This window comes from Theobroma cacao, chromosome 7, assembly GCF_000208745.1.
Source record: "Theobroma cacao cultivar B97-61/B2 chromosome 7, Criollo_cocoa_genome_V2, whole genome shotgun sequence".
Classification (NCBI taxonomy): domain Eukaryota; kingdom Viridiplantae; phylum Streptophyta; class Magnoliopsida; order Malvales; family Malvaceae; genus Theobroma; species Theobroma cacao.
In genome coordinates this window covers 7,853,165-7,865,329 of record NC_030856.1, presented here as the reverse complement: position 1 = coordinate 7,865,329, position 12,165 = coordinate 7,853,165, and the positions used below count along the sequence as shown (strand labels likewise).

Sequence of the window (12,165 nt, the reverse complement as noted above, 5' to 3'; positions counted from 1 at the left end):
AAGAGAAATGAAGAGAAAATGATGAAAAATGGTTAAATGTGATAGAAAAACAAAGTAAAAAATTTACCGAGTTAATGTCCCATTTTTGGCCGAATTTTTCAAGGAAAAGAGTGAGCTGATTTTGGTGATTTTAGAGGAATATTGGCTGATAATTAATGGTTAGAAATGTTGGAGAGAGAATGGGACAATTTAGAGCTAAAATGAAGCGCGTTAGCAATTTATCGGGGTAAAGTGCCAAAAATAGGTTAATATCGCGTTTAAGCCGTTTTTGGCTATTGCATTTCATACCATGTGCCTAGGAGGAGAGCCTTCCGGTAAAGGTAAGAAAATCGTACCCGACGAGTAGTTATCGGGGCACTTAGAAAGTTTTTAGTTTGTACAAACGGTGAGTAAACTTATTATTATTGTAAATTATCTAGAGTTTATTTTTAAATGCTCTTTATGTATTTTATGAAATGAAAACGAGATTAAAATAGGATTTTTGATGTTTTACAAATAAATGTGACAAATAAAGATATATTGGGTTGATTATGAAATTGAGTAATTGGAAGCTGTTAACTGTCTTGAAAATTATATATTTTCTTATGAATGGCTTATGAGATATGAGTATATGTGGCTATATTTTGTAAGTGTATTGGAAAATTTATGTAAGCTGTTTTTACTATGCAAGCTGGATAAATAAATAAAAGCCACATTATACTGTCGAAATTTTATTAAAATTGGTGGGTTAGTCACTGCAGTAACGGGTTTTCGTGGACTACCTATTAGAGGGGCACGGTAAACCCGGTTATATAGTTACTCCAGTTGTAGAGGCAATGAGGGTAAATCCTAGGATAGTATTAAAGCTCACTTCACGTCGAACCCCCACGTGAATGTGTAACTCGGCCAACGCCAAGAAACGGCTTGTTTTAAAAATAAAAATGTGTTTCACATGTAAATGTTATAACAACCTTGGCGGGCTCGGTTAGATGCCTCAGCCAAGGTATCCCCAAGGATTAGTTTAGGCTTGAGTCTTGTTTTCTTTTATAAAAGACATAAGCATTGACAACTGTTTTGGTAAATTACAAATATTTTATGGTTTAAGAAATAAATTGAAAACCTTATAAAATGGTTTGTAATTTGTTGTTTAAACTTACCTCCATGTTACTCGTCTTTAGATATTTATGATAATGTATGTTTACTCATTAGGATTGCAAAATCTTACCCACCTCCTTTCCAAACATTTCAGGTCTGTGGTAGCTTGTAGATACCCTATTTTGTCGAGGATTTCAGTTGACATCTCTACCACACAGACAGTAGGTTTATAGCACCAACACTGGGTGTATTTTGGGCCACTTATCATTGTAACCATTATTGTACATTATAACTTAGTAAATTTTTGTATGTATGAATTTATTTTACTTACACATTACAAAAGATTTTTTACACGTGTTTCTATAAATATTGTTTTATATAAAAATACTATATTTTAATCAATATTTTGAATAGTGATATTTATCTATAAATCCTTTAAAAAAAAGAAAAAAAAATTGGATTTATTTGAGCCGAAAACGATCGATAATTGTTTTAATTGGAATGTTTAACAACGATTGCTCACAGAAAATGCAAGAAACTGATATGTAAGCCTTGCAGGGTTCCGGTTGACATTCCGGCTAATTAGTGTCAATCGGGACGTCGCGACGGTTGTCATGGACCCGAGGGAGGTTCCGGGTCGTGACAGTCTAGGCCATGGATTCAATTCTTAGTGGAAGCAAATGTTGAGGGAGAAATTGTTGGTCAAGGTATTAGTAGCAATTATCTCGTGGCAGAGGTCTAGATGTTGGTCGAGTCACAATCAAATGTTATGGATGTTGCGTGTTAAATACACTATAAGGTTAACGTATATGCCTTCCTTATCATCAATTGGTTTTAGGCAAAATGGTAACGCTTAAGGTCTCACAAATGGTATCAGAGTCAAGGTCACAAGTTCGATTTTAAACTAAAGCAATTGCTGAGGAAGAGATTGTTGGCCAAGGTATTGGTAACGATTGTTCTGTGGCAGAGGTCCAGGTGTTCGTTGAGTCACAATCTAATGTCATGGATGCTTATGTGCTAAATGCATTATAACGTTTAGGTATGCGGCTTTTCTATCACCAATTAGTTTTAGGTGATATGGTAGCATTTAAGGTCTTACAACACGAACTCGATACAAGTAGTAAAATTACCACCCAAACTCATTCCAAACCTGATTGTAGGGTCCCTTAACCTTATATAATCGAGTTAGGTACCCTAAACACCTTGTAATAAGGTGCATGTTACTGAATTCTCCTCTAATTAGGCAATTCAGCAAGAGGTGTTGGTCATGGTCTACATGTATTAAGACCTTGTTTGATATGAGTGTTGCCTTTAAGCATGAACCATTGTAGGCAAGACAAAAGTTCAAAAAAAATTCATCATCATCTTTCGAACCCTTGATTACAATTTCTCCATGTTACCGACACAACAAAAAAAAGTAATTTTATATTTCAGAATATATTATAAATATATCAGAAATAGGTTTGAAGTTTGACATGGCATTGACTAACCATTGATCACTAATTTGACAAGATTTTAAACATTGTTGCTCGAACACTATATAGGATAGCAGCATTGCAATCCTTTAGTGAAGACTTTTAGAGAAAAAAATATTTTCAGATAAATGAAGAACAATCGAAGAACAGGGGAAAATTTTGGGAATGATTAAAAAGACTAACAATCATTAAAATGGTAACAAGATCACTGTTTATACTTTCATTCAAGCTTTTATATGCCTTACAATAACAAGAAATATGAGTAAACAACTATAGATTCTGACTAAGGATGTGAAAATCACCACAAGTTGTGCACAACAAAGACTACCTCATATAACAAACTTAAATAGCTTAACAGCTTTACAAAAAGAGCTAAAATAACAATAAGGAGAAGTATAGAAGGAAGCAACAAACACTTGGTTAAACAACACAAGTAGATGTCGTATAACCTTACACAAGGAAACATTAAAGACGACACAATAAGAGATTTTTTGAATACAACTAGCAGAGGAAAGATAAAACGACACTAAAAACCACCATTTGATAAGACTCAATTTGGTAAAGGTAATAACGGCACCGTTTGGACTGCACAGCACCCTTCTTCAAGCTTTTGAAATAACTGTTGATTCCCTCCAAAGCTAACTGCTATATAACTTCCAGATAGAAGATCATTTTCTCAACACACCCTCACGATCTTTGATTTGGTAAACACCTAGCCAAGACATTAGGGTTTCAAATCTTTGTGTGTTCAAACCCTTTGTAAAAACTTCTGTCAATTAAGCAACAGTATTGCATTACTTGAGCTCAATTTCTTTCTCTTTTATAACCTCTCCCAATGCATGATACTTAACCTTGATGTGCTTCGTTCACCTATGTTAAACTAGATTCCTTTCTATTGCAATTGCTTATTGATTATCCATATAATGCAATGTGCCTTTAATTTGCATGAATCCCATATCAATCACCACTTTCCTTAGCCATTGAGCATGGTTAACTGCAGTTACGATGGTACTGTACTCAGCTTCAACAAAGGATTATGGTACAACCTCTTGCTTTTTTGAATTCTATGCAAAAACAGCACTACAAAAAAAAAAAGCAAAAACCTCCTATGATCTTGGAATCATCTACAGAGCCAGCCCAATCGCTATCACAGTAACCTTGAAGCTCACTGCTCTCTTGTGTCAAGTACTTTAAACCATAATCCAATGTTCCTTTGACATACCTAATGATCTTTTTTGTAGCTGTGAAATGCAATATTAAAAGAGTTTACATAAATCTTGATAATAGACTTGTAGCATACATAATATCAAGTCATGTGGCAAACAAATACAAGAGAGAACCAATAATACTCCTGTACAATTATCCATTTGCCTTAGCAAACCATCTTCTTTGCTATATTTAGTTCTAGTAGCAAATGGTGTACTCACAGCTTTACATGAACTCATATGAAACTTTTTCAACACATCTTGAGCATATTTAGCTTGATGCACAATAATTTGGTTTTGAGATTGAAGAATTTCCATTCCCAAAATGTAGGTCATTAACCCCAAGTCTATCATCTCAAAGATATTCATCATCTGATATTTGAAAACTCTCAATTACTCTTCATTAGGTCTAATAATCAGTAAGTCATCTACATATAAAGCCATTATGAACGTAACCATACCATTTGAACTTTTCACATACAAAGTTGGTTCAGTTACACTTCTAATAAAGCTAAGACTTTTAAAGTGATTATCAATTCTCTCATATCAAGCTCTAAGAGCCTATCCGAGACCATAAAGAGCTTTTGTCAATTTACAAATTTTACCTTCTATCCCCTTCACTTCATAGCCTTCAAGATGTTCAATAAAGATTTCTTCAAATAGAAGACCATTAAGAAAAAGCATATTTGAAATCACAATGATGAATTCTCCACCCTTCCCTGGTAGACAAAAAAACTAACATTCTAATTGTATCATGTCTTAAAACTAGAGCAAAGGTTCCAAGTAGTCTGTCCCATACACCTATGCATACCCTTTAACCACCAGTCTAGCTTTAAACTTGTTCACTGATCCATCTGGATTCAGTTTAGTTCTGAATATCCATTTAACCCCAATTACATTCTTATCTGCTTGTTTATCTTCTAAAATCCAAGTTCCATTCTTAGTAATTATATTCATCTCTGCATCCGTTGTAGCTTTCTAATTTTCATCAGAATTGGCTTCTATAAAATTGGTAGGTTCTGATATAGCCACATTACATCTACTGTAAATGTCTTCCGAGGTCCCAGTCCCTCTTATTGCATGGTCTTTATCATTTATATCAATAAACTCATCATCATCAATCTTCAAGTAATTCTTGTCAAACAAAATCACACTTTCTGTGCTTTCAACAAGTTTTTTTTTCCCAGTTTCATTTTTACCCTTCATTAAAGTTTACATCTCTTTTGATGAAATCCTTTTTTTATTCTAAACCATAAAGTTTATAAACTTTATAAACATCACTATAGCCAATATGTATTGCTATAACAGACAACAAGGCAAATTTGGGCCTTTTTTCATCAAAAACCTTAGTAAAGAACACACAACCAAAGGTTCTTTAAGTGTGAAATAAGTGGTTGGTGCTCAAACCACATTTCAAAAGGAGTTTTCTGAGTTGGAGACCTGGTATAAGTCCTATTTAATATGTAATTAGTAGTGTTCACTACTTTTGCCCATAACTGTTTTGGTAAGTTCATCTAGTATAGCAAGCATCTGCCCATCTCAATAAGGGTTTTGGTTTTCATTTTAGAAACACCATTCTGGTGTGGACTATAAGCAACAATGTGTTTGTGCAGTATACCAAAGTCAACCACAAAACTTCTCAAGTTTAGCAACTGTGTACTCAATACCATTATTACTCCTAAGAGTTTTGATACTCTAATTGGATTGATTCTGAACTAGAGCTTTAAACCATATAAAAGTCATTAAAGCTTCAAACTTCTATTTTAGGAAGTACGCCCAACAAAACCTAGTTAAGTCATCTATAAACAATATGTAGTATTTACTTCCATTTAGAGACAAGGTCTTCATAGGACCACTAATATCGGTATGAATCAGCTCCAATTTTACCTTAGCCCTCCACTTTTTCCTTTGGAAATGGCTTTTTACATTGTTTACCAAATTGACAAATTTCACACAACTTATCTAACTTAAAAATACTAGGAAGTCCCTTAACTAAGCCTCATTCAGGCATCTTCATCATTGAGTTATAATTCACATGTCCTATCTGTTTATGCCACAAATTAGAAACATCATGCTCAGTATGCAGTGCAACATGTTCAGTAACCAACAAATTTAAAGGGTAGCATTTGTTTTTCATCTTCACAGTTAACAACTCAAAACCAGTAGATCAAAGATGGTGCAGTATTTATCTTTAAATAAAAGAGCATAATGATTATTTGCTAGCTAACCGACATTTAGTAAGTTTTGCTTAGCTTCTAGAACAAAATGAACATTAGAAATATATGTTGTGCTTGAAGAAGTCTCAACTGCCACTATGCCATTGCCAAGAATCTTCAGAAACACACCATTTGCAATCTTCACTCTAGCCTTGAAACTTTTATCAAGGTTAGTGAATAGATTTTCATTACTAGTAAAATGGTTAGAACACCCGTTGTCAATCAACTAGATATTTTTCATTACTAGATCATCTTCCAACTTTGCCATGAATAACAATTCCTCTTACTCATCATTTTGTTGAATTACAGCACTAGCAATCTTGTCTTCTCCACCATTCTTCTTTGCTTTGCAGACTTGTTCTAAATGTCCTTATTAGTTACAAGTTCTACACTTAGCATTTGGCCTATACCAATAGTATTTAGTTGTGTGATTTCTTTTCTTACAATGCAGCCAAGTAAGGTATTTCTTTGATTTCTTCCTTACTTCCCATTACCAAATTTGCTCCCCTTGCACTTAGACGTCTTAGAACCACTCTCTTAGATTCTCAAGCCTTTGGTCTTAGCTACCAAAATATTTTCTACAAAATCTCCATTCCTAAAAGCTCTTCTCTGTTCTTAAGCAAGTAAAGCATTAATCAGTTTACCCATTGGAATTCTGGTAAGATCCTTTAAGTCTTCCAGAGAAGAAATTTATGCTTCAAGCCTCTCTAGTAAACTTATCATAAATTTTATCACCATTCTTCTCTCTATTACTTCTTCTCCCAATAACTTGATTTGATTAACTATTTTCAAAACCTTATCAAAGTAGTCTTGAATTCCTTCATTCTTCTTCATCCTCAACAACTCAACCTCCCTAGACAAATTAAGAATCTTTATTTGTTTGGTACAGTCATTACCTTGAAATTCCTCTCTCAAGATATCCCAAACTTGCTTGGAATCATCAAAGTTTATAATTCTAGTAAATATTGAATATGAAACTGCATATTGAAGACATGAGAGAGCTTTATACCTCTTTACAACTTTTTCACTGTGCTGCTTGATTTGCACCAGTGTCAGATTAGCATATCGTTGGACTTGAGGATCCCCCAAAAGCTCAACCACCTCTGATAGATCAAATGCCTTCAAGTATGATTGCATCTTCACAGCCTAAATTTGATAATTCGAAATAGAAAAAATAGGAGGAGTTGAAGTTGAAAAATCGGTTGTTTCCATTTGAATTGAGAATAAAGAGAAATCTAAAGAAGGTTTTAAAAGGATAATCGAATCACAGGTCCCTCAAGAAAACAACTTTGATACCATGAAGAATTTTAGAGAGAAAATATTTCCAAATAAATGAAGAACAATCGAAGAACAGAGGAAAACTTTGGGAAAGATGAAACAGACTAACAGTCATTAAAATGGTAACAAGCTCACTCGTTATATTTTCATTCAGCTTTTATATGCTTTACAATAACAAGAAAGATAAGTAAACAACCATAGATTCTGCCTAGAGATGTGAAAATCACCACAAGTTAGCTAAGCATAAAAAACTATACACTGTTTTCTGTGCACAAAAACGGCTATCCCATATAACAAACTCAAATGGCTTAACAGCCTTACAAAAGAAGCTAAAATGACAACAAGGAGGCGCGTAGAAGGAAGCAACAAACACTTGGTTACATGACACAAGTATACGTCGAAAAACCATTACACAAGAAAATATAAAAAACGACACAATAAGAGATTGTTTGAATACAACTAACAGAAGCAAGATAAAACGACACTGGAAACCACCACTTGACAAGACTCAATTTGGTAAAGGCAATTGCGGCACTGTTTAGACTGCACAGCACCCTCCTTCAAGCTTTTCAAATAACAGTTGATTCCCTCCAAAGCTAACTACTACTCAACTTCCAGATAAAAGATCATTTTCTCAACATTTAGACAGACAAAACACAAAGACAAGATATACATACATGAATACATCTTTACCTAGGTCCTGATAGAATAGAGGCCATGGGCAAAGATGAATCAATTCTATCAACTATAGCTACTGGTGCTTCACCATGGATGATAGTTAAGAAACTATAATCAGATATAGGTTCTATGTCCATTGAACCTTCCAAAAACTTCACCACTTTTGATGCAGTGGGCCTCCTATAGCGATTTGTCTGTAGACATGAGATTGCAATCTTCATCACCTTAACAGCATCTTCTTTATGGACTTGCATATCATTGTTACAGTCATCAACAAGATCAGCAAGTCGATCTTGTTCGACCTTCATCTTCACAATATCAATCAGATAATCACCTGGCGAATCTGAATTCCTCCGTCCACAAATAATTTCCAAGATCACAACTCCAAGACTGTAGACATCAATCTTGGCTGTGATATCATGGCCCCTAATCAACTCAGGGGCAATATATCCGGGAGTTCCCCTTGGCAAAGAAGACACGTGGCTTTGATTCTTGTCAAACAGCCTTGCTAAGCCAAAATCAGAAATCTTTGCATTAAAATCTTTGTCCAAGAGAATATTTTGAGGCTTAATGTCGAAATGAATGATATTTTTATTGCAATAATGATGCAAATACTCAAGTCCCTTGGCTATTCCAACAATGATCTTCTGCCTAATCTCCCAAGTCAGAGCTTGTGCTTTGCTTTGATTGAAAATCCATTTATCTAAAGAGCCATTGCACATATACTCGTAAACAAGAAGCCTGTTACATCTCTCTGCACAGTATCCCATCAACCTAACCAGATTAAAATGGTGGATACTGCCTACTGTCTTGACCTCTGCCACAAATTCCTTTTTGCCTTGCTGCACATCAGAACCTAATTGTTTCACAGCAACTTTCTCACCATTTTCCAAAGTACCTTGGGATACTGTCCCAAATCCTCCTTTACCAAGCATCAAATTGAAATTTTTTGTTGCAGATATCATATCTTCAAAAGAGTATTTCTTCAACACAGTGGATACATCAAGTGAAGATTCATCTGTAAAATTATCCTCCCTCTGCCTCCCAAAGAAAAATTTATTCCTCCGCTTTGCATAATGATGGTATGATCCAATGAAAAGTACAGTGCAAATTAGGAGACTCGATAGAGAGGATGCCAATGTCAAAACCAAAAATGACTTCTTTCGATCTGATGGGCTCTGTACTTTGATAAACGCAAAGTTATTATAAGTTGAAGCTGACTTTCCCACAGCCATCAGCGAGAAGAGCTCTGTTAGCAATGAACAATTTCCATCTGACATATTGACTTCATATTTGAAGAAAGCTGCTTTGCAATGGCAATCACTCAAACATTCCTTCTTGCACCTGTCTATATCTGTATGATATAACTGAGGTTCAAAACTGAAGTAGGTGACATTCCCAAGTTCTTGAAAGGTGTGAAGTTTGGTATCTAAGCAAGAGGGAGGATTGATTTCTGCACATCCAGAACCGGGATGAGTGGCATCTAATGGCCTAAAATAGCTTACGTTTTCTCTGCTTGCTCCAGGACAGGTGCATCTTCCATCACTGCAAATTCCATATCTGCCACATACTGTTGGAAATATACAGTCCCCAAGCTGCTTATCTTCCAGAAGATTAGCCATTAGCGTCTCCTTGTACCCATCAGCAAGTAGGTAAACATTGAGGTGGCCATTTGATTCCAATCTTATGTACTGAAAATCTCCTCTTTCAGACCCGTAGTACACATGTCCATCGGTGTAATTGAGAAAACCACAGCTAAAATTGTATAACAGGTAGTCCCTTTGAAAAGGAAATATGGCACGGTACATTTGTGGTGGATCAGAAGCAAAAAATGCCTGAAGGCCACCATCACTAATAGTAAGATAGAACATACCTATAGAGAAATTGGTGCTTGAGACACTGGAGCTCAGTTGTTTTGGTAAACGAAAGTGCTGCCCCACGAGCCATGCATCAGTTGGATTGGCAAAGGAATGCCAGAGAAAACCTTGCACACTGTTTTTAAGTCTCAAGTCTCCTTTTCCATTCAAAGATATGCTGGTAGAATATTTCGAAATGGTGTTTGTAGACCATACACGGCTGCCATCACTCTCTTTCAATACCATGTTCCCACTTGCAGTTAGTTCTAGTGTGGCGTTTTCTCCAACTGGATCATTTCTATTGGCAGACCAAACTAGTATTGGAGGAGGATCGTATTCACTTGTAGCTAAAGTGGCTCCAGCTCGGAATTTAATTACGACTAGATAGAAGGCATTGGTACTTCCATTTTTGAAAAAACCAAATCCAAAATTTGGCCTGCCATAGCTGTACTTGGCTAGGATGGGTCTTACTTGAGTTCCATCATTAAAATTCCAGCTTCTATTACTTGGGTTGTTTTTCCATATTCCAGGGGGACGAGTTGAAGGGAAGCGTTGCGAAATGACACTATTTAGGGTGCTACAGAAGATAAGAAAAAAATACTGAACCATCCACTTAAGACAAGCCATTGAAACTCAGTAGGGATCTCCCTATTTCTCGACTGTACCTCTTATATGAAAAAGATTCTCTCTTCTTTTGAACAATGTCTTTTTTAGATTCAAGAGGATTGACTGACTTCTTTCATTCTATTTAATATTAATGCTCCAAATTGATTTCCATTTGGATTGCTATCAGGACAGACTACCGGCCTGCAAATTTGAAATGTTTATAATTTAATGCTATATTCTAGTTCCGTTGAAATAAATAAATAGTTCTGAGAACTGATCAGTTGACCTAATTGCTCAACAAGACAAGGATGCATGAACTGGTCAAGCATCAACTATGTTAGCAGCTAGACACTTTGAAGAAATCAGCATGGTGTCAAGTTTAAAAAAAAAAAAAGAAATTAAGAAAAGTAAACAATATTCTATAATCCCCAGTAGTGTGCAACAAGATGATCTTCACTCTGTTCTTATTGTCATTAGAAATTTAACTCTAGACACAGTTTATTACTTATGTTCCTACTTTGTCTATTTAAATTCTGCTTCAGTCAAAGAAAATGAGTTCTGCTTTATTCTTTCTTTTTTTTTTTCTTTATTTCGGTTTATAATGTCTCCCATTGCTAGTCCTTACAGTAACTCGCCATATGGCTTAAGTTGGAGAAGCAGGCCACCATTATCAATGGGAAGTGGGGATCACATAGAAAGGAAAAAACAAACCTTGACAGATAAAGGGGAAAGGTCAGTAATATTACTCAAGACAGACAAATGAATTATGCAGTATTCTTTTTCTTGTCAAATAAACTAAGACAATCATTGCCATCTATATATGATACTGATCTTCCCCCAAGCATTCTCAATATTTTTATGGTACACATGCTCGTCTTTGTGGGACTATAACCCAAGAAGCACGTGGTTAATGCCATTGGTGAAGTCCACCAAGGATCTTCCAGAAATGTGTCTAATTACATGGGAAGGAGCTTTGATCTTTGATCGATGTTGTTCAATTTCGTGATGATCATCCAACTTGCATCCTACGACTGACAGTCGTGTGTTTAATTATTTGGTGATGTAAATTAGAGATTTTTAAAGCAAAAGAGACACCCTGGTTTAGCACTCTTCTCATTATCTAACCAATAAATTAGATGGGTTGGTGCAACCAAGTGAGGGCACGCCTGTCAAGACCAACATGATAAGCCCAGGCTTATTCCAAAACGGACCAAACTAGAATAGGAACTGATCGAAGTCCTACCATTTCAGAGCAAATATGTGAAAGCAGCCCAACCCACCTCAATCATCATTGAACCAATCATTGCTGTGAGGATGGCTAAATAGAATTATGAGGAAAACAAGCACGAGGTAACAAAATCATCCAGCAACTTCTCCATGGCCAGGGATCCTACCCTGATGTGAGAGATCCTTTGGTGACTGAAATATCAAACCAGACTTTTTGGTGATTTTGATTTAAAACCAACCTTTGCTACCTGTCCTAAAACCACACAATCTTCTAAAACCCAATCCTCCAAATCACTTGGAGACGCAAAAACTGTTAAGGAAATGAGAAGGAGATTTAAAAACTATTCATGCATGAACCAAAAAGCACGTGGTTGATCATGAATAGGAAATTGGACCACAAAAATCATTTTCTTCAGAGAAAGATGTCTCCTCAATTCAATGCACACAACCATCCAATTTTATGCAGTCCTTTTCCCACTCCTGACAATCTGATGTGGTTCCATATCATTTTGAAATTGAGACTTTGATTTTTTATTTTTTCTTCTTCTTC

General features: G+C 35.5%; 2 protein-coding genes across 2 annotated transcripts; both read right to left on the bottom strand.

The window, feature by feature from the left end:
• On the bottom strand, positions 3,455–7,107 carry LOC108662762. Its single transcript, XM_018124316.1, has 4 exons — positions 6,867–7,107; positions 4,360–4,473; positions 3,653–3,790; positions 3,455–3,543 (listed from the first exon to the last, which is right to left on the bottom strand). Exons 1-4 carry the CDS (start codon positions 7,105–7,107, stop codon positions 3,455–3,457), a joined length of 582 nt encoding a protein of 193 aa, XP_017979805.1.
• LOC18594324 (G-type lectin S-receptor-like serine/threonine-protein kinase SD2-5) lies at positions 7,938–10,409 on the bottom strand. The gene has a single exon (XM_018124315.1). The coding sequence runs from the start codon at positions 10,407–10,409 to the stop codon at positions 7,938–7,940; it is 2,472 nt and encodes an 823-aa protein (XP_017979804.1).